This window comes from Protomyctophum parallelum, assembly GCF_964188405.1.
Source record: "Protomyctophum parallelum genome assembly, chromosome: 16".
In the NCBI taxonomy this organism is placed as follows: domain Eukaryota; kingdom Metazoa; phylum Chordata; class Actinopteri; order Myctophiformes; family Myctophidae; genus Protomyctophum; species Protomyctophum parallelum.
The window spans coordinates 26,258,333-26,281,595 of NC_139711.1; the positions used below are offsets into that span (position 1 = coordinate 26,258,333).

The 23,263-nt window shown below is 42.5% G+C and overlaps 2 protein-coding genes and 1 long non-coding RNA gene across 3 annotated transcripts; all 3 read left to right on the top strand.

Moving 5' to 3' along the window:
- Nucleotides 1-1,950: 1,950 nt before the first annotated feature.
- Nucleotides 1,951-3,135, top strand: LOC310873700 (snRNA-activating protein complex subunit 1-like; the record flags this gene model as incomplete). Its single annotated transcript, XM_083786249.1, has 1 exon — nucleotides 1,951-3,135. Exon 1 carries the CDS (start codon nucleotides 1,981-1,983, stop codon nucleotides 3,133-3,135), a length of 1,155 nt encoding a protein of 384 aa, XP_083642375.1. The 5' UTR covers nucleotides 1,951-1,980.
- A 3,556-nt stretch (nucleotides 3,136-6,691) lies between these two features.
- On the top strand, nucleotides 6,692-8,103 carry LOC310873138. The gene is made up of 3 exons (XR_014570462.1): nucleotides 6,692-6,821; nucleotides 6,987-7,017; nucleotides 8,047-8,103. It is a non-coding gene; the product is annotated as an uncharacterized lncRNA (long non-coding RNA).
- Nucleotides 8,104-8,889: 786 nt separating this feature from the next.
- spmap2l (sperm microtubule associated protein 2 like) lies at nucleotides 8,890-16,191 on the top strand (the record flags this gene model as incomplete). The annotated part of the gene is made up of 7 exons (XM_083786250.1): nucleotides 8,890-8,903; nucleotides 9,389-9,523; nucleotides 10,894-11,016; nucleotides 14,242-14,389; nucleotides 14,731-14,866; nucleotides 15,787-15,956; nucleotides 16,168-16,191. 7 exons carry the CDS (start codon nucleotides 8,890-8,892, stop codon nucleotides 16,189-16,191), a joined length of 750 nt encoding a protein of 249 aa, XP_083642376.1.
- Nucleotides 16,192-23,263: the final 7,072 nt, after the last annotated feature.

Here is a 23,263-nt window from a genome sequence, read left to right on the forward strand (position 1 = left end):
TGTTTATTGCAAAGAACTGCCCCTTTTTTTTAGGTGCATATGTCATACACGTGTTAAAGATAATTTCACCAAAATACCCTTACATCTTAAATATGAATAAATTATTGTTCATTTAAAACTAGAGAGACTACAATGACAGCTGTCATGGCTGATACTTTATTCAACATGCCCATTGTTGGCCAGAAAAGGTGATGGACGCTATGTTCAGAATTATTATTTTTAAATCCATGGCATGTTGTTTTTGGGATCGTTTATGATCAGAAGATATTTTGGCTGAATATGTGACCCAATTTGTTGTATCTTAATAAAAAGTTCCTTAACAATAGTCATGGGTAGCCTTTCCATCTTTTTCAAATGATTATTTTTATCGGTCTACTTTCCCAGGTTAAAACGTGGAGCAATGTGGTGTTAGGCTGAACTATATGAGTACCCTAACTCCTAGACCAGTGGTTCCCAAACCTTTTCATGTCAAGGACCCCTAAATTGATACTAATAATTAGCCCATGGACCCCCATTTGAAAAGAGATGCCAGGGACCCCCCATAAGGAGATTTTTACGGCTCTAGCAGTGACTTTCAACCTATTTAATTTCAAGGACCTCCAGTTTGACATGAATTAGTCGAAGGACCCCCATTTAATGGCATTTCTATCTCTGGGACCCCCAATTTATATTGTAAAATCAATGTTAATTTAACTCTGTACAAACTAATTTAGCTGAGGACCCCCTGGAACTCCCTCAAGGACCCCTGGGGGTGCCCCGGACCCCACTTTGGGAACCACTGTCCTAGATAGCGCTATTTTTTTTAGTGATAGATTGAAGCATGATTGATCGGAGACAATTTTTTTCTTTTAAACTTCCACAGCCAGACCAGTTGGTCCGAGAGGATGTAGACCAGTGGTGGACAGTAACAAAATACATTAAATTACTGTGTTTTTGGAGTATCTATACTTTTACACCACTGCGTTTAATGTCAAATATTGTACTTTTAACATTTCTAAAAGTCCATTAGGATTTAACTGTCCACTAAAGCTGTTTTTCAAATTGAAAATACAAGCGATAGTGTTGTGAACTTGTAGGTCAGCTATTTTCACTACATCTTTCGTGTAAAATCTTTCCATTTTGGGGGAAATCTCAATTCCAATACAGAAATGGAAAAAAATTAAATTCATGTGCATTTGAATAAAGCAGCTTTCCCTTGTAGTTGAATAATATTTTAACTCACACGGGTACGTTTGTCCACCACAAAGGGCTCATGCAGAACATGCACCCTGACTAACCAGCAGGGGGCACCACGAGTGCAGTTGACAAGGACATGATCACTCGGGCCGGCTTGGGAGCGTATGGGGGCAAAGCCAGGTGCAGCGTGCACCGCTTTGGGAGTCAAACCTTTCATTTTTACAGTCTGAGTCGAACATGTCTTTACTTCAGATTTGATTGTTTTTATTTTATTTCACAGTATGCAGATTGCAGAATGGGTACGTTTCAAACGCAAGCACAGGTCAATACAAAAACTGTTACTTTGTGGACGATCCATGATTAAGAATTACACTTATTTTAATCAAAAACATTTAGCAGTTAAAATAGCATATCTACAAGCACTTTTCTTTTCATTAAAAATATCGATTTTGACATTTTCATAATGGAAATAAAGCTAGGTAATGGGTCACAGTCGCACACAGGCTGCATTTTAGTTTTCATTTTTGCATGATGGATCGAATCGAACTCATCGAAGTTTCGGCTATCTAGCCTTCATCAGTGTGACCTTATTTCCATTTTATATGATTTGAACGGGTAACGCACCATCAGAGTCAGAGCGCGGTGGTCACAAGAAAAAAATTCATCGATAACGAAGTGTTTAGGGCCCCTTCTAAAGACGTCATATATAGGCGGCGGGTCAGAGGTCTGGTTTGAAGAAGGCGCTAAGGGGCTTATGACCCAACAATAGCGCTCTGCTCTTGGTTTGGTAAACGAGGTGAAATCATGGTGCCTCCACCGGCCATCTACACGGACTTCTTCTGGCAGCCTCTGACGGAGGACGTGGAGGAGCTGCTGGGTCGTTTCCAGCAGGCTGAGTCGGTGCGCTACGAGGTGTTCTCCGCCATCTGGAGGGACATGGGCTTCTCGGGCGTGTTCGTGGGAATCAACGCCATGAACGAACAGAAGCGGTTCTGCCGCGTGGCGCTGGCCACCGCCGTCAAGTACTTCCTCCCTCCGTACAGCTACCAGATCCGCGTGGGCGGCCTGTACCTGATGCACGCCTTCTACCACACGCAGCTGGCCGTGCCGCCCGCGAAGATCAGGCTGGCGCTGAAGGACTGGCACCACGTCCAGAGCTTCCTCCGGGACTCCGTGGACTCCGCGCACTACGACGTCGCGTACGTCCTGCAGAAGCTCCACGCCGTCAACGCCGTCCACTACGCGGTCATGCCGCACTTCCTCAGCTTCCGACGCTATCTGAGAGAGAAGAGGGAACCGATGTGCGCCGAGTTCATGTGCAGGAGCGCCAGGGTCCAGGAGCTCGTCTCCAGGGAGACGCTCGAGGAGGTCGCCAACGTGCAGGCCCACTACGAGAAGCTGAAGAAAGCGGGCCTCGTCGTGAAGGAGAACGGCATGCACCTCGCCATGGCCCGCGGCGACCTGCCTGCCCGACTACACGACTGCGTCGAGGAGTTTAGCTCCTGGCAAACGGAGACGTTCTCCAGGGACTCCCGGGATCGGCGTGACGTCGCGGCGTCCGACACCGGCGGTAACAAGACCGATGCGGAGGAGAGCAGTGCGAGGGCCCAGCGTCTGGCCTCCATCAAGACGAAGGGCTACAGCACCTACGGAGAGGTGACCACCTCCCAGCGCGTCTACGACTGGCGACGTCGACGCCGGGAACGCCAGCAGGTGGAGAGTCTGGGGACTGTGGACGAGGTGGATGACGACGAGCCGAAGAGGCAGCCGAGGAGGCCGAGGCCCCCTTCACTCCGAGCACGAACCTTTGAGAAACTGGGTAAGCAAAAGAAGGATAGCAACCTGTATCATTGGATGCTGAGTGCCCCGGTGATGGCCAAGGCTGAACTGAACCGCAAGATTAAGAACTACCACGTTTCAAGTGATGACGGACTGACTGCTGATGATGGGGACGGTTAAGAAAAAGCAGGACATGACCGACCGTTTGCAGAAATCAAAGTGTATGTTTTTGCCACACATCTTGTTTTGTTAGACCCTATATATGTCTTAATATTACTAGCCTGCACAACGTGTTGTTTAAAACAAGTTAGGGCTAATTCGATTGACCATTATGTTTAGTTTAGTTATGCTTTATTATTTTTTTGTTTAGTTTAGTTTTGCCAATCCTTGATAGCAAAATGTTACTCAGAAACACTAGGCTAGGCTAGGCTACATATTTGTCACAGCCACTGGTCAAGTTGAAGTGACACATTTGTGTTACATTCGTTATGCTGTTCTTTGTTTATACCAGCCAGATAGGCTAAAATGATTCCATTTGTTTGGAACATTGCCAAATTAATTAATTAATTTTTGGATCATCCAACGTTTTCAATTTTCATTCATATGATCTAGTGTCCAATTAGCACCCTTAAAATGTGCCTCATAATTTGTTATTAAACATAGTATGTTAATTAATTCTGTCTTGCATGCTTGGTGATGTCAGACCTTAAGTCAGATTCAGAAATGGCAAATTTCAGCTCTGTTGAAATCCACTGTGTTGCTCACCCACCCCTGTTGAAATCCATCAAATGGTCTCACCCACCCCGCCTTACAAGAACAACCAAGCCCCTTCATTTCCATCCGTATTTCCCATGCCTAAATCATCATTGATGATGATTTGATAGGTAAATGTGTTCAATGTTTTCAAATTTGGTTGTCCACGTAAAACATGGGCTTCTGTATCCCAGCCAGCATACATAATTGTGTCCCATCTTGATTGAGCAGAAAATACAAACAGACCCCTTTGGTGTAGTTAAGGTTGTAGGACTCGCTGCTACAGCAGATCCTGGCTGAGGTGTCCCTGGAGCCTAGGTCAGTAGGACATCACATGGAGTATGTGTACGTGTCTCATATCGTGCACACAGCCTCTTCGGTTTGAAGAAGAGTATGATGCAAGATGGCTGGCATGTAAGTATGGTCATTGGTGTGCTCAATGTGAATTTAGTCTACAAAGTCTAGGTGAAAGCCTAGAGGACGTGTAGTGTTACATGGTAGGCCCTCAAAATTACATTTGACTACTAATTCTAGGAAATTGTGTTTCAGTCCCCTATTCCAGTGGTCCTTAAGGGGGTTCTATGTGGTCCCCAGCTAAATAATTCCTAGTTAGGAACTAAATGGACCCTTTAATGTCTAACTCTGAGAGTGTACAAATGGAACCTAAGGGATGCATTTTGTTCCAATGGTGGTCCCTAAAGCATATCAAGCTGGGCCTGCTGGGGGTCCTCACTATATAATGTTAAAAAAAGTTTGAGAACCATTTCAAACCATTTCTTAATTAGCTAGATGTGTTTTGTTTGCTTGTCCACAGATGCCAAGTATTAATTAATTTAGATAGTATGCTATTTAGACAGATGGCAGGTTTGATGTTTACGTGCTATCCCAGTTAATTTGTAGCAGGGGTAGATCCTTTCCTGGTTTACAGTGAGCTTCCATGTCTCATCCCTGAAAAGGTATAGGTGAGTTGGAACGGATGTGGTCCCTATAGTATAGAATTGGATCCAATGCTGTAGCCATCAACAGAGAGCACCTGCAGATTGAGTTGTTATAGAGGGTAAGTTAATACTCATATAGGAAAGGGACACACATTCATGTCCGTTGAGGCGGTGATGGTGTTTAAGTGACTTGACTCTTGGCTCACGTGTGTCCGTAGCTGGCCTAGGTTTGAATCCCATCTGTGCCTTTCTCCTCGACACTGTCCCCTCTCAGCTTTCCAACATGTCTGAACAAACATAAAGAATACAGATTGGCTTAGTAGTGTTGCTCATTGTTAAATGTTAATATGATATATCTTGTGAGGTGTATATGGCTAATTTATACTTTAAACCTATCACAAAATATAATAAGACAGTTTTGTATCAACAGTTTTTTATGCTTTATTGACCACACACATACAGTACATGCTGTTTGTGTAGCCCAGCCTTGCATGAGTTTAACCCATTAAAACAGGGTTTCATTTTAGATTTTGGTTATTCAGAAAAATGCACATAAAGTGCACTAAGACCTGCACACCGTCTGCACTTGCTAATGCTAATAAACCACTACATTTGGGAACAATGATGAATCGGCTTCTTCACTCACTCCCTAAATGTGCAAGTACAGTTTAAAGTATGAGGACAGACAGGTTTCCTAATTTTATTTAAATTTTATAGTATGATTGGGAGTTCACTGTAATGCTTTTGCTATCGTTTGCTATTTATTTTTTAAGAGAATATATATATATATATATATATATATATATATATATATATATATATAACAAAAAAACATCGCATGGATGCACCTCGGACGTATCCTCAGTGATGTATCCCAAGGTCATCGGGGTTTCGGGTCTCTCAACATCATACCCCTCACTCAGGCGACCCAGCCGGGAGTGATCACGTCCCAGTAGCTACCCTCAATCAGTCCCACTAGGGCAAAACCAGGGGCACACAATCCGTTGGAACTACTCCAGAACTACTCTGCCAGGGCTGGGAGGTACACATCTGGCACATGGAGGGACTACTAGGCTGTGTGGGTTGTCTCCTGTCCGGGCCCCTCCTACGTCTCACCAGGTCCACACCTGCTCTCACCAGAGCGAGGACCTGTGCGTTGCACCAGAGTCCCAGCACCAGACAGTTCATTCAGGAGTGGTGGGCAATGGTTCCGCAGGGTCATGGTACTGCGGTTCCGCTTGCTGCTTGCATGGCCCTCCCAAAGGCCTCACCGAGGGTTGTTGGGCTTCCTCCTCACGGAGGACACAGGCTGGGGCGCTAACCCATACTGCTCACCCAGTTGCCGTCTACATTCCGGCTGTCACCCGTCTCTCCGGTGGTCACCAGACTATACCTGGTTGTCACATAGTCTAACCACACTATAAATAGAAGAACTATAACAAAAAACATTGCATGGATGCACCTGGGACGTATCCTCAGTGATGTATCCCAAGGTCATCGGGGTTCGGGTCTCTCAACATCATACCCCTCACTCAGGCGACCCAGCCGGGAGTGATCAAGTCCCGACTTACGTCCCAGTAGCTACCCTCAATCAGTCCCACTATATAGTACAGTATACTCCTGGCTGGTCCAAGACCACCACCAATTCCAGCATTTTGGCAACACAGAAGTCAAGTTTTGTTTTGTTTTGGTATATCTTTTGGGCAGTATTATTTCTGACGAAATGGTATAGGATGATTTATTTTCCCCTTTTTAATGATTTGTCAATTATAATAATTTTAGTCTTGACCTTAGTCACTTTATTTTTTTAACAATGTGAAATGTGTCCTGCATAACTATTAGGACTACACTGTAACTGTACCAGTCTAACTTTAATCTATTTGGTAGGATGTTTTACTTGTCTTTCATTTATCTTAACAATTCCTAATGTGTTGTCGTCCTGTCCACCATTGACCTCAACATATCGCCTTCCGTTCAACATCCTGTATCGAAAGTCTTCAGACATGAGACTCCAGTTTCATCCCACGTACTGCCACGCTAGAGAAGAGGACTGGTTGCTAGGGACTCTGTCTCCTGGCACTACAGCAACACTGCAACACACACTAGTTGACAAGCAGGCGCCTCCAAGGTGACTTCTCTTGCAACTTTGTGGAAAGATGCTCTCTGGAAATACAGGTATGTTTCCTAGCGTTTTTTATTGTTTGTTTTGTTGTGTGTTTTTTTTTTGCTTTTTGTTTTGCCATGGATCCTATAGGGTGTGCTGTCTAGAAGAGCAATCCACTTGGAAACGTGTTAATAGGCCATGTTTTAGTAATGCTGTTGTGTATTTTCTTCTTGTAGGATGTCAGTCTAGATTTTCCCCATCCAAAAGGTACACACTTTTTTGAATTCCTTGTTTTCTCAGACAGATGAAACTGCCTTGCTATTATATAGGGCTGACCTCGATTAGTTGAATAATCGATCGGAGTGATTCTTAGTCGACTACCAATCTTAGTCGATAGTCGAGGTATTTCTTATTTTTGTGCATGTTTCGACTTAAAGTTTGGCCTAATTTGTTATGCTAATTAACACATAAAAAAAAGGTTATATATCATGATTTATCGGGAGCAAGTACATGTTAAATCAGACATTAAGCACCCCCACTGCCCAATTGGAATGATTCTCTGTTGCAGGGTTCCCCAATTAGTTTTCCCCAACAGCCAAATTATGTCTAGGGTGACATGCTGAGTGCCACGAAAATGTTATTTTATTAGAATACATGTAGAAGACCTATTTGACAGTTGCAGAAAGAAAGCCTAGTCGACTATAATAATCCTTAGTCGGGGACAGCCCTACTGTCTAGTATAAACCCAAGCTGCTTTTGCAGTAGAAAGGTCTGTCGATACGACGTGACCACCAGCTGATAATATAAATTGTATAAAGTGATTAATACAACACATGATGTTCTCACCCTGATAGCAATGTCTCCTTTTCATATAAGTGATGGGTTAATGTTGGACCTTTTTATATTAGTTCTGACACTACAGCTTAACAATTGAAAAATCACACCTGTGTGAAGTGAGCGGTGCAACTATACATTTATTATTACAATTACTGTATTGTAGTGCACTGTGCTCTCTAATGTAGTGTACTCTGTGCCACTTTACTCTGCTGTACTCTACTGGCCACTTTAGGTGGTGCAGCTTTCTGTGCTTGGATATACATACAGACACAGGGACAGACATACGGACACACATAGCTCCGTAGTGGAGCGAAGTCACCGCTCAAAAAGACGAAAATCTAAAACAACTTCACCAGCAGTGAAGGGTTTTGTCAGGCTGCTCATCACTCAATGTTGGAATATTGTTTTTTTTAAACATGTTTGTATTTAACACCTTTGAATGTTTTATGCATATTGTAGAATCCTGGAGCTCGCTCAACACAAAGTCTCAAAAACGGTATGGGCTACAACACCCTGGTGAGTATCTTAAATGTACATGCAACTGTGCTTCATCTCAGTCCAAATGGACTGTTATGCCACAATTAACTGTGAAATAAACTATTGCATTGATGTTTTAGACTAGAGAACAGCTCTTGTAAGTTGTGAACTGTATTAATGTTGTGTAGTTCACTGCCTTTTGTTTCAACATGCATCAACTTTTATTGACTTCACAAGTTCACAACACAATGATAACGGTCTATTCCAGAGCCAGTTGCACCATCTCACACTATGTTCAAACTTAGCCCAGTTCTAGCTTAGTGTAAGGTGGTGCAACCCCATTACAGGTCACTAAGATCTGAATGTCAAGTGACTAGGAGCCTAATAACCGTCAAACTAGGGGTTTTTCATGATTCTGAATCCATTCCAAGCATTAGTTTTGCACAAAAAAACACTCCTTGGCCTAAATTCGGCCATATCCACTTACCCACCTCATCACATTTGTGATGACGGCTATGGCTGTTTTTAGGCTAAGGAGTGTTTTTCGAGCTAAACTAATGCTTGGAATGGATTCAGAATCATGAAAACCCCCTAGTTTGACATGTTGCATGCTACTTAAAGTAAATGTTGCCTTATATAGGTTGTCTATGGTGGGGTATACAGAAATGGCCTCTCATTCTGTTGACCTTAATAACCAAGTGAATAGAAAAAACACAAATAAAAAGTATGTCATGACATAATCCTTAACCGTTGAGCTTTTGGGCCTGTGGCTCCCCGGCTACATCTTACATTAAACACATTATTCCTGCATCCTGGATTCTAATCATGAATTTCGGAGAGTGCAGCATTCAAACAAGATGATATATTTCTTTGATTTGCAGAATGGCATACCTTTAACAGTACTTTGTAGTTAATGTATCAACATCGGGAGGGGCCCATTTTGCACAATCTGCTCCAAATCTGAATCTCACATTTAGGGGCCTCTTAAAACAGAGCCAAAAGCGCCCAAAAACCCATAAATGTTACAAATAATCACCTTTGCCGAAACGTGATTTCTTTCCCCACCAAATTAGGAGCAAATAGTCTCGTGACAATAACCACCACACAGGAATTTGATATTTCATACCCATAGCCCATTCCTTACAACAAATGTCGCATCACCACACCGGTCAAATCATACACAAATCTGCATCGAATGTTGAGCGGCCTACAGCGGCCTCATTCCCTGTGTCCTGACACAGCCCTGGGTAGGCAATATGCCGGCGATATGTGCTCCAAGGAGTGCACTTTTCTATTTTAAATCTCCCATCTGTCTCATTGTTAGTGAGAAGATAAACTGGGGCAACCAGGAGCCAATATGGCCTCTCTCTGCCTCGGCGCTGGGAACCGTTCCAACCGACAGAATCCAATACCTGGCCAGGCCCAAAAGAGACTTCTCAGCATGGGACGACCCCTTGAGGTAATTGTACCCCTAATCCTCCTAACTGCAACCAATTATTTATGACTATCAAAAAACCATGAGCTGGCTGTTTGGAGCAGAGTGCTAATGCCTTGGGTTTGTCCCCTTTGTGTTCCACCATGTCGACATGAGTGGAAATGTTTGCAAATTCTGAGGTTAATGACTTTTGAAGCCTCGCCCCGTTTTGATTGCATTTTGGCACCGAGCCGACATGAGATACGCTTAAGTAGCACAGGAAATAAGAACTGGAGAGAGTGATGTTCAGGCCAGCTGCCAATGGATGTTCCTAATCAGAGGTGAATGCCCCATTAGAGTTGTCTGTGTCAGTTCAACATGTTGTGGTGATGTTTACAGTTCCTGAGACTTCTAGGGGGGGGGGGGGTGTGTGTGGTGTCTTCGTGGCTAATCTCGCAAGCCGCCATATTTCTTGTGCAAGATGCCAGTAGACCAAGGAAGTATCTCCCCATAGTTTTTATAAATATTTAACGTTACATTTTATAATGGAAGTCAATGGCCGTCAGATCGGGATTTATTCTCGCCAAAATATGTAGTCATACATCATAGCTAAATAGCTGACGTCATGGAGTCGGAGATCCACAACGTGTTGTTATTGGACCCGCTGTCTTGTTTTCCTTCAGCTATCATGTTAAAAAGCTCTGCGGATGCACAGTAACACACAGTGTAATTCAATCTCAGACCCTCACAGGAAGCATGGGCCTCATGGTGGAATGATACATGGATTCAATTGCAAATGACAGCAGTCACCTGTCAGCGTGCACAAGCTGCCCGCCTCATTCAGTGCCTCGTCGAAGCACATTGTCAGTCTCGAGTCAAGCAAAAAAGAAAAAAAATGGATATTGATTCGGTCCATCTGGGTCCTGCACACAAATATACTGAAGGTACGTTTAGAAGCCTAGAAAGTGTATCATCCAATACGTTTAGCATCTGACTGTTCAATGACATTCTGGGTCTAGATGCTTACCAGTCTAATTCCTGTCACCAGCCATCAACACAAATGTAACCGTTGTTCACGGTGTCCCCCTTTTAGGCACGAGATATCCTTTTGTCCCAAAGTACGCACACACTCTCTCTCACACACACACACACACACACACACACACACACTGTCTCAGTCTTACACACAGATACAGCCCCTTATGCACGTGCATGCATACACGTGCGGTTGTGTGCACATGCGTGCGGGTGGCGCACATACACATGCACACACACACACACACACACACACACACACACACACACATAATTACAAATTTTCTCTTAACCTGCACACAAAGTCTTGCGTGTACTCACATCCTTGCAGATGCATGCATCCATAATGGCCTTGGTAATGTGTTCCTGTTTTCCTATAGGAAGGAGTTGACCAGGAAGAGCTTCTTGCGTCCTTCCTCTAAGGTGTCCTGCTCTGAGCACATTGTCCGCCTGTCAACACCCAGAGGACGACAGCGCAGGGGACGAGACTCCCACGACATGACGTAAGAGACAAACTCCAATGACACAGTACCAGTGTTGATTTCGTCGAAAAATGTTCGTCGACTGCCTTTTTTCACTGACGAAAACTGAATGGAAACTAAATGAAAACTAAGCTATGATGACTAAGACTAAATATATTGACAATTCCGTAAACAAATAAAAGTTAGGAAAGGAATAGTGGACAAGAGATCCAGTATAAGTAAAAGACACAAGTCATCTTACACTTGGTTGTATGCTGAGATTGCGTAAAATCAGCCATTATGACGGCATCAATGTCTGCAAAAATGCATTTGTCGACAAACGACTGTAGATTTAGTCGACTAAAATCGCATGACATTTAGTCAACTAAAACTAGACTAACACTGAAGCATTTCAGATATCAGATATGACTAAAGCTGAATAATTTATTATTTGCCGTCGTCATCAATGCTCAGTACAGTTGAAGTTGAGCAGAATTAGACCTCAGCAAGATGAGATCAAATGGTTGAGACGGTTGATAAATGAAAACAGAACCAAGGAGGCAGATTCACCATTCAGTGTCGATAACATGTTTTTTTGTTTTGTTTTGCCATTGTTTCTTTTAACCAAAACTTCAACCGAACTGGAACTTGGTGAAAATGCTGCGTATGAGAATGGCCCTCTACTAACATACATCATGTTTAGACTTTGGACCTATAGTATGTCCTGTGTTCTTTTCTCTTACAAAATGATGAGAAAGCAACATGCTCACTAGAGATCAGGGTCTAAAATTAGCATCTCAGGCCAGTAGGGATCCAAGATTTTGACATCTGTTATTTCAGTAGAGCTCTGTGGGAGAGAGAGAACCGGAGACAATGGAGCTTATTGTCCCAACGCAGACAGCCGCGGAAGTCTTTTTATAAATCGACAAAACAGAGGCATCAACAGCACATGTTTTTAGCCTCAGAGAAGCATTTAAGAGCTGCACGTTGAATACAAAAGAATGGATATGATTTTTTTGTAATTCAGTAAACACCTGCTGAAGAATGGGGATTTTCTGAAATTGCTAAAATGGTAGATCTTTATCTGTCTGTCCTGATGATGGTCTAAGCGACCGAAACGTCGACCTAATAACAGTGTGCGGGTCCTCTTCTTTGTTTTCAAAGATACCCTTTTTAGGTTTTACAAGATCACGATTTGTGTGCCTGATGCAAGTATAAAATAGGAATTAGTTTCACATTGATTGGTTGATATATTAAAAAAATATATAAGAGAACATGCTTTAACACTTACAGTACAAAACACGTGCTCACACGTCATAGGATACCCGATCATATAGTCTCAATGACGTGTGAGGACGTCCTAGCGACGTCCTAGCGACGTCCCAGCGACGCAAGAATATTCAGAATTTTCCTTTTTTTTTTTTCCCTCTGCCGTATGCTAACGCTCAGTGCAACTATTAGCTTGTTATTGACTCCCACGTTAGCGAGACGGAAAGAATGACTCGTAGCTCCTAATCCAGGGCGCTCTCCGTGGTGATGAATAGAGCGATATGCTGGCGCTTATTTTCTGCTCCTCATCCGTCTCTCCCGCAAAATATGAACGCTTTTTGGAGCGTAAAACAATATATTAAGATGATCGGGGATGTTGAGGTCACTTTGTAAAGTCAACTTTTTTAGGAAAGTGTTTCCGGTTCATGGCTTTCAAAGTAAAAGCGATCAAACACCTCCGGTATTCTACAGCCTATATTTTGAAGGCAGTCGGCGTACTCAATGTGTTAAGATTACTCTAAACTAATGGATAGAATAGTCTCTAAGCATCTTTCCATGTTACTGGGGCATATGCTATGGTCAAATACTGGTATTTTATATTTATTTTTCATGCAAGTTTATTCCAGTTGTTCCCAAACGTTTTCATGTCAAGGATCCCCAAAATGACACTATTTATCCCACGGACCTCCATTTGAAGAGATATGCCAGGGACCCTCATAATGAGAAGGGATATGCCAGGGACCCTCATAATGAGAAGGGATATGCCAGGGACCCTCATAATGAGAAGGGATATGCCAGGGACCCTCATAATGAGAAGAGATATGCCAGGGACCCTCATAATGAGAAGGGATATGCCAGGGACCCTCATAATGAGAAGAGATATGCCAGGGACCCTCATAATGAGAAGGGATATGCCAGGGACCCTCATAATGAGAAGGGATATGCCAGGGACCCTCATAATGAGAAGAGATATGCCAGGGACCCTCATAATGAGAAGGGATATGCCAGGGACCCTCATAATGAGAAGAGATATGCCAGGGACCCTCATAATGAGAAGGGATATGCCAGGGACCCCCGTAAGAGAAGACTTTTTTTTTTAACGGCTCTAGCAGTGATTCTCAACCCGTTTCATTTCAAGGACACCCCCAGTTTGACACTAGGGACTTTAAGCAACGACTGTTTTCAGGACGGCTCTGCTACGCGGAAGTACGGCGGCTATATGATGCCCACGCCGTAGCTGTCAAAATCGTTAAGCAAACAGTCTCCGGCGACATTGGTTGCCATGGTGACGCGTCCATGCAGCATGTGTCAAACATAAACACATTATTATTATTTTTTAAACAGCCCGTCGCGCGTCAGCTAATTTGCCGATATTTCTTAATTCTGACATGCGTTGGGACATGATCAGCAGTGGAAAGAGGAAGGTGCTGGAGAAATCTGTGTTATTCTAAAACCGTTTTAATATGACATATGGTATTAGTGTTATTTCTTCATTCAGAGCATGCCAACACATTACACAGCATAAGAGAGGTGATGGAGCAATCGGTGTAAATGTATGACAGCTATCATTTCAATAAACATGGTTATGACATGGCGGTTGTAGACACTACGTGTAAGTGTAGGTTCTGCCGTAGTAGAAAGGGCTGCGACGGAGAGCAGGTTTATGTATCGAGCACCGATCCATTTCCGGTTGCCGTAGCCGACTGCCGTAGCAGTCGTTGCTTAAAGTCGCTATTAATTAGGCTACAGATCTCCATTTAATGGCATTGCTATCTCTGAGACACCCATTTATATTGTAAAATCAATGTTAATTTAACTCGGGAGTGTACAAATGGAACCAAATGGACCCCAGCAGGTCCATTTGGTTCCATTTGTGCACTCTCAGAGTTACAGACCCATAAGGGTCCATTTGGTTCCTAACTATCATTTAGCTGTGGACCCCCTGGAACTCCCTGGGAACCACTGGTTTATTCATTGTGTGTGGTGATGTTCCCACAGGGCCCCTCATGCCCCCGAGTGCGAGTATAACTGCCCTGTCTGGCACGTTGACCCCAGGGTAAAAAGTGCAAAGATCATCATCACAAAACGTCTCCTCCAGCTCTCCAACCCCAAATCCACCCATCCAGACTGGAACAGCGGCAGGGAGGTCAGTGACTGGCACGAAGGCTGGCTCACATTTCAGTTCACAGGGTGTAACAGTTAATAAAACGAATTGATTTTGATCTATTATGAAACATTAAAGAATCGATTTTGGGGACTTCAAACCCTAAAATGAATGGGTTAATATAGGGTTGTGGGAACATTCTATCTATTTTGGATAGATGCAGCATTCATAGGCGTTGAGGGAACATGGGGTAGAAGGGGGGGGCTGTAGGGCTTAGAGAACATAGGGCTGACCCGCTTTTGGGACTATTAAACCTCTGATCCAAAAGCCATGTGAATTATAACCTATAAATACCTTCATAAATACCTTTTTGTGTCTCTCAGAATGTGGAGATGTTTATTGATGGTGCTTCCAGAGACGTCCGCGCCTCTCCAAGACTGAAGCAACTATCTCTGCCCAAACTGAAGGAAAGCAACGTCTGCTACAAGCTGGGACGCCCAGAGGAAATCCATAATAACTGTAAGAACACAGAGTACCGTATAATTAAATGTTTTCAAGTTTTATTTTTCAACAAACGCTAGCTGATTTTGTTAGGTATTGTTCATAACCTGCACGTCCCGCCATGGGAGCCAACCTGCCCGCAAAACAATACATTAATCGCAACGAGCAAAAACAAAGTATCCTAACGCCTGGCTTTTCAACACCCAGCAGTCCATTCAATTGCTTTCGAGAGAGAGAGCGAGCAGAGGGAGAGAGAGAGAGAGGGGCGAGGTGGGACTGGGCCATTTTCCCATAAATTTACATCTGTGCAGCATTTCGTTCATAATGTTTCGATTGTTGTTAGGCCTACTCACGCTATGGGCATTTACGGAAGCATCGCAGGTCTAAAATCCAAGTTCATGTTCAATGCCATTTGTTTTCATATTGTAGTAGGCTACAGTAATGGTATCCTGCTAAATAATAGCTCCTTATTTATGAAGTGATCATGACCAGCGCTTGACCAGTGGGGGGTAGGGGAACATTGAACGATGACTACAGTGATGCCCCATTAACATGGGGCATTCAAATAAAGTTGATGTGCAGCGCAGGGTCGGGATATCAGGATACATTTAATGACTAATGAGGATATCTTTGGCAGCTGTGCATACTTGATCAAATTGGCATTAAGCAACACATTGAACAAGCTAGATGATTTCAGAAGGAGAGAGGTGGGAGAGAGGGAGGGAGACAGAAGGTACCGCCGTGCTAACTACTGTCCAAACATTCTGTATTATAAGACCTATTCCAATACAAGACTAGATTTACAGCTGAGGTAAAAGGCAGTTTCTATTGGAACCCCCTCAACCTTGTTTAAGACTCAAATTTGGCGAAATTACAATGACTAACTGTAAAGGTATCACATTTCTAAGCTACCAAAACATTCCATGTAATCAAAACAGGTTTCAAGGGGAGCAAAGAGAGCCACAGCATCTCCTCGCATCGAAAGGCTGGCCACACCAAAGGAGCTTTCCAAGGACTATATATATCCACAGGACTCAGAATGGAACAGGCGATACTGTTTCTCAGCACCAGGCACAAGGACCAATCCTCGAAAGCGACCACTGACGAAGTAATCGATTATTGACAGAATGGTGTCAAAGTATTTCTTGTGTTAAATGAATGGCATTTCATGTTTGAGAAATAGTTTGGGCAAGCTTTTTGCCTGAGCTCTCTCTTGACAAGAATTGATTTAAAGTAAATTGACTTTAGCAGATTGCCAAACCAAACTGCCCCCTTTATAGCCATTTGGATTGTTTTCTCTGTCCGTTGCTACCTCCAAGATCCAGAGTCGGCCCATCTATTAAGGATGTTAACATCTTGTGGTATGGCAAAAGAATTCCACATGTGTTTTTCTCCATCTCAGTTCTTTGTGCTTTTCTGTTGATATTGTAACCATATGTAAGAAAACTCCACCATTTATCATCTGAGATAGATACTGTATATGCATTGATTTATTCAAAAACAAAAATTCTCCAACTTTAATCCTGTGCATGTGTGCGAGTGAGAAAAGCCAAGACGCAAGAAAAACAAAAACAAGCTTCTCACTGGCTTTGAAAGGGTCACAGTTTGTTTGGCAACCCACAATCCGGCCACAGTGTAATGTGCAAAGGGACCGCCGTGAGCACAATCCACTGTATCCACAGTGTAATGTGCAAAGGGACCGCCGTGAGCACAATCCACAGTGTAATGTGCAAAGGGACCGCCGTGAGCACAATCCACAGTGTAATGTGCAAAGGGACCGCCGTGAGCACAATCCACAGTGTAATGTGCAAAGGGACCGCCGTGAGCACAATCCACAGTGTAATCCCTCTCAAGCGTTTGTGTGGTACAGTACATACAGTATCATACACTTTGGATTTCCAATCAAATAACCAATTGTGTCCCAATTGATCCAGTGTAGGTATTTAGTCGCACGCTCTTTTTTGTTTTTGTTTTTTTAGCTCAGTAAATGCTTTTGACATTCAGTAGATTACCACAAAATAGCTTTAAATGGCAATCTAAACTCACATTTGTTGTGAGCTAGATGGGCAAGCCAAAAGACAAAAAGATGAGATATGGAGATACAAGGTTTCTGCCGGAATATAATACAGTGGTCATAGAGAATACATTCAGGCTGACCTGGCCAATACGTTAGAGGTGGAAAGGAATCAAGGATACAATACTTGAAACTAGACCAAACTGATAAGTTTGATTTCATATGGCAACCCTTCATCTAACATCTGGGATACATCTAACATCTGGGATAAATAGCTAGCTACAACTGCTGCTAAATGATGACCAATATACTCTGTAGTCGCTGCCCCATTTTGGATCTCAGGGTTTTCATATTTAGGGGTGCCTTTTTTTTTTTTTTTTCTTATTTTCTTTTTTTTTTAGTTTAGTTTAGTTTTATGTATAGGGGTATTAAGTGTGTGTGTGTGTGTGTGTGTGTGTGTTAAAAAAATGGGTATGCTTATTCATACTGTACATATGCAACAGCTGTACCAACCGCTCACTACCATTAATTAAAAAAAGAAGAAAAAAGAATTCATTCAGAGCTGGGGCCGTCGAGTATTTTGACATGCCACACAGGAGTCAGACAGGACATCAAAGGGGGTTTGAACTCATGTCGACTCGAGACATCTAATCTGGGATTAGCCTGCTGCGATCATCACCTGGGACTGTAGGGGGTTAAAAATGAATTTGTGGAAGGGAGAGGAGTGGGAACAAGGAAGAGAGGAAGATAAAGGAGTAGCCTATGGCTGAAAATAGATAAGGCTTGTGTCCGCCATGTGATCTGAGCTTTAGGAATAGTTCATGTCTGAGAACCCCTGCGGAATTCAGCTCATTCTGAAAGTTCCAATCTGTGTATTTTGGGGCTGTAATGTAGGTTTGCTTACATTGGTAATGTCTATGAACATTGACGTAAAACAGAGCTGTATCTTGGATTTATTGCTGCTGGGGTAGTAAAGTTCCAAACTGCATATTTTCCATCTACCAATCAAACTCTTTCAGAATGTCCACAAGTAGAAGTCTGATTTATATGCTGAATAAAAATACTCGATTTTGGCCTTTAATCTGGTGTAAGGTAAAAAAACAAATCATGAATAGAAGTCTAATTTATATAATTTAAAAAATCCTTCTAATGCTGCTAAATCACAGTCAGTTACCATGGCCCTTAACATGCATACATTCTCATAGCAAACGGAACAAAGGATTTACCCTTCAGCCTCATCTTGGGGTAGAGTAGACTAGTAGAGGAGGAATAAGTCCTTCCTATTCATATATTGCACAGGGCAGTGTTTTGATAGCAAATGTTGATTTTAGTCATAGTCTCTTGAATAGTTTTCATTTAGTTTTAGTTAGTCTAGGTTTAGTCGAATAAATATAAGATTTTAGTGGGCTAAATCTACAGTTGATTTAGTCGACTAAAATGTATTTTGTCCGGCGTTGATGCCGTCTTAATGACTGATTTTACACTTGCTGAAAATAGCAGATCTACAATTTCTGTGACGTGTTCTGAGCTTGTGGATTTTCAGCACGCAACCAAGTGCAAAATGACTTAAACTGGATCTCTAGTCCGGATCTCGAGTACCCTGAAGAAGGCATGTACTGTACATAGTTTTAGTCGACAACAACACTGCACACTGGCATTTTATTCCGCCCCTTTTTAATGTAAATGTAACATTGATACGAAGGAATCGTCCCGATTTGGCACAGCACAGACATACTCCAATGTCCAAATCTGTATCCTTCTTTCCCCTAGTAGGCTATGGTCAGTGTGTCTTACCTCCCTCTGTGTGATGCAGTGATGTAGTGTGACTAATCATTTTGGCTGCTATCCCACTACTTTGCTCTACTTAGTCTTTAAGCATTGAGATGCATTGAATAATGTATGGGCAAACTTTAATTGTATTTTAGGCAACTCTACATTAACTGAAAGTTTTTGGCATACAGCTTTGTGTTTCAGTTCTCATTTTGTAGGGCTTCACTTGAAGCAGTCCAGTCAGCTCCAGTTTCCAGGTTTCTCTGCTACATTTTCCATGTGCGTGGAGTCTAGTGCAGGGGTGGGCAACTGGCGGCCCGGGGGCCACATGCGGCCTCCACCATCACTTAATATGGCCCACAGGTTAATATCAGAACACTGATATAGTATTGATTGCAGCTGTTAAAATTCCAAACATGACCCGCTTTAATTACTTAGTGACTAGTATTCAAATATTATTGTCTTTTTGTGTCCAATGTAGTTATATTAACGGTTCATAAAGTTAACATAACTATAACTAAATGCATTTGAAATTCAATAAAAAGGTTACTTTTCAGGATTCCAATTAAAAAAATAGCAAAACATTCAGGATTTCAATTCAAATATAGAAAAAATAGCAGATCTACGCGTCGCAGAGCGACACGTTTTGAGCTTGTAGATTGTCTATTTTTGCTATGACAGTAATATACAATGTGGCCCTCTGGAGTGAGTGTGGAAATATTGTGGCCCTCTCCATCGTCAATGTTGCCCACCCCTGGTCTAGTGGATTTATTTGTTGTTGATTGATGTTCAGAGTGGTCAAACGAAACGTTGGTCATTTTGTGGGTAACTTTTCAAATTATTAGCCCACTATGCAAAAAGCTCCTGGACAGTCTCTTGTTTTGTCATTTAGAACTTATTAACCACCACCACAACCTGGTGTACTTATTTTGGGCATGTTATAGGCAAACTTAAAAAAAGACTAGAAATGCACTCTGTCAAGATGCTAACTTGCGCCTTGTGCACAAGTAAGCCATGTATATGGTTTACTTGCGTGCTCTGCTTGCGCAAGTAATTTCTTTTTAATGTATATTATTTAATAAAATCACACCCGTTAAGTGAGGGTCACTCTTATCATCGTACATCCTTATGACATTACCTCTATTTGCTCAGACACATATCATATGACGTAAATTCTCCATTCATTGTTAAATGTCTAATCACTTGTTGGTTTATGGTCATACTTGTTCCATGTGATTTGTGCCAACCACAAGCAAGATATCACATGCGCAGTCAACATTTCATTTGTGTGTGTGTGTGTGTGTGTGTGTGTGTGTGTGTGTGTGTGTGTGTGTGCTGATTATCTCCACCAGGACCTACCTGTCTGAGCAGCTAATCTCAGATATCGATGCACCAATCGGCATGAAACTATGCATGCACACACCCAAAGTAGGCCCTCTCAAATGTTTGAAAACAGCCTCATGGTGGAGCTATAACAGAAATCAGTGATCTGTGATCTCTGGCCCGTCCAGACCCCAAGTTAACACTGCCTCACCCTATACAATACCTCAGATCTGTATCCAATGGATCTCATCTTACGCCCATGTTTTGCTTTACTATGTCATGTATATTAATATATTCATCTGATTCTTCATCTGAATAAATATTTGTTTAGAGACCGTGGTTTGAAAACTAGCTGCTTGACTAAAAGTGGCATATTTTAGTGGTTAGTGCACTTGATTAATGTGCATTGTCCCAGTAAAAGAATAATTTAGTTCTTGCAGAGCATATTGATTTCCCGGGTGTATGAGATAACACACACACACTGTACACGATGGTTAGATTTGAGTTGGTGATGTGAAATCGGCTTGCCGCCTGCTGAATTTAACTTGCCCAGAATGACAGATTCCTGCCAGCCACAGCAAATCCTCTTAGCAACAGACAATACCAGCACCCATTCAAATTCTATACACACTCCCCTGGTCTCTTATGGTGGGACACCATCAAGCACTCCAAGTAGCCTTTCATTGGAGTGAAGAGGAGACGGGGTGTAACATAGTCACAGATAGGGTTTTGTCTTGTTTGTTGTACTTCTCGTGTCATACATGATGACAGGGATGGTATGTTGCATCTTCACGACACTGGCTCTGACGTTTGGTAATTGGTTGTTGTTCATATTATTATGACTTTACTACCTGGGTGTTTGTTCACACTGCACTCCACTGAGCACATGAACCTCGTTTTTTTTTTGGGGTCTTTTTTTTTGCAAGGTTGAAATAAGCCACATGAACTCTAGTCAGCCGGGTGGTCGATTAAATAGAGTGCCAACAAACCAAGTCTGTGCTACATACCTAGCAACTGTTTTAAAAAAACAGTTGCTAGGTTTAATAATAAAAAAATAGCAAACTAACATTATTGCAACGTACTGTAGGTTCAGTGAAGCACAGTAACTTTCCTGGATAGGAACATTTTATTTGTGGCTCTCGGCCCGGCACACAATATGCCAAACAAACTGCCTCCAGGCCAGAAACGTACAGATGGGACTGCTCAAAGACCATAGCATAGCCACAAGCCCATGCATTCACCCATGGTGTCGTCATAGCTTAGCCAAGGTTAAACATAAATTATGAAACTAAAAGACAATCATCAATCCCCCCCCCAAAACATTCCCCATAACCACAAAACAACCAAATATCACAACAACATTACAGTAAAACAGGCATGTTGGAAAGTCCCTCCTCAGGCAACCATCAGCCCCCTAGGATGGCTATAATAATATTTAGCATCTTTGAACAAGCAGTCAGCGACGCATATATCTAAGATATAAAGGACTTAGCCAGCATCTATCATAATAGGCAACAAGAACTATGAGTGAGTCCATATCCCTGAGAGACTCACCTGGGACATACCCACCGACCAAGGGGTGAGGAGGAAGGCCCTATTCTTTTGCTATTATTGCTGGTACCATGTCTGAGGAACCATAACATAATGTTACTCTTTATGTAGTATGCATAGGCCTACCAGTATAAATAAAGCAACCTTATGGCTTGAAGCTTGTGGATTACATTTACCTGATGGCGGTATATGGTATGGTATGGCTTATTTTATTTATTACATTAATTTATATTCAGAATCGAGATGTCTTTGCCCTATTTTCTTTGCTCCTAAGATACAGGTATTGCGAAATGTGTGTGGTATAGGGCAGGTCAGGCCTAGATTGCCACTCGTATCGTGTCTCTCTCTCGGGTGTCGAAACCTCATGTGTCCAAAACTGTTCATTTTCAGGATTCAAATTCAAAAGATCCACAAGCTCTTTCGAGTTTGTGGATCTGATACTGTTGATGTGATGCTGTACAATGATTAAGTATAGGCTAGTATGTATGGGATTCATTTATGGAAAACAAAAAGAAGAAACAACAAACACGAGTATGGAGATAAGAGGTTTCTGCCCGACAGCGACAACTTATGCAAGTGTAGAAAGAGAAGGTTCTTGAACACGAACATGCAGGAGTAGAACTGCCATGCTGCCTGTGTACTACTAATACAGGAGTAGAACTGCCATGCTGCCTGTGTACTACTATAATGCAGCATAGCAACACCAGTGACACCATGGCGGCCACACCTATTCGCCCTAAAAACAACACACAAAAAATAAAACCACACACTCCTGGGGGAACACTGGTATGGGTGTTTGAGTGGGTGGGCTCTCTCCTCTAAACAAAATGCTTGTTTTTCTTTAGAGGGCGGGCTGTTATTCACACTGTTTAACAGAGGAAAACACCCCTGGCACAGGAAATAGACACCATGGTGTGTGTGCTTTTATTGCTATACTATACTTGTGAGGGCCAAAATGTCCCCACAACAAGTATAGTAGAATTTGAGAAACCAAAATAATGACTTTCCTGGTCCTCGCAAGACAAATGTCGGTTACAATTAGGAAAACATTCAGGTGGGGGTTAGGATTAGGCTGATTAACACTTTTATTTATTGCGTGCCACTGTCTCACGGCAAAAGCTCAAAACGTAGCACTAGGACGTCATGAGCTTGTAGATCACTATTGTTGGTGTGTGACACCGATGTGCAACTAAGTATAACTATAAGTATAAATTAAGGTAAAAATTGCATTCATAAAATGTATCATAAAGGTTTAGTGTCCTCACAATGTGTGTGTGTGTGTGTGTGTGTGTGTGCACGAGTATGCGTGTGTGCAGCACGCACCAATGAACACATACAGTACATGCTATAAAATGGATGGGCTTGAACTACCTGTTGGGTCACTATGAGCTTGTTGTGCAGACGGTTCTCACGATCAGAGTGCTTTCACAGCATGTTCCAGACCAACCCACAGGCTACACAGCCTCCTCATAAAATGAGAAACTCAGAGGTACAACTTTGGTGTTGTACGATGGTCTAGATTGAACACAGCGAGAACATTCAATCTGCAAGCTTTTGGTGTGTCGCAATGTAAGGAGTTGTGACTTGTAGATTTGGCTGTTTTTGCAACGTTGCCAGGGTCAATGTGGTCACTGGATATTGCTGGGTACACCTTTATGATTGTCTCCAAAACACATACACACATGGTAAATGTCCTGGTCCTTTGTAGTGCTGTGAACAGCACAATGTTAAAATCAGCTCCCTGCTGAAAGACATAC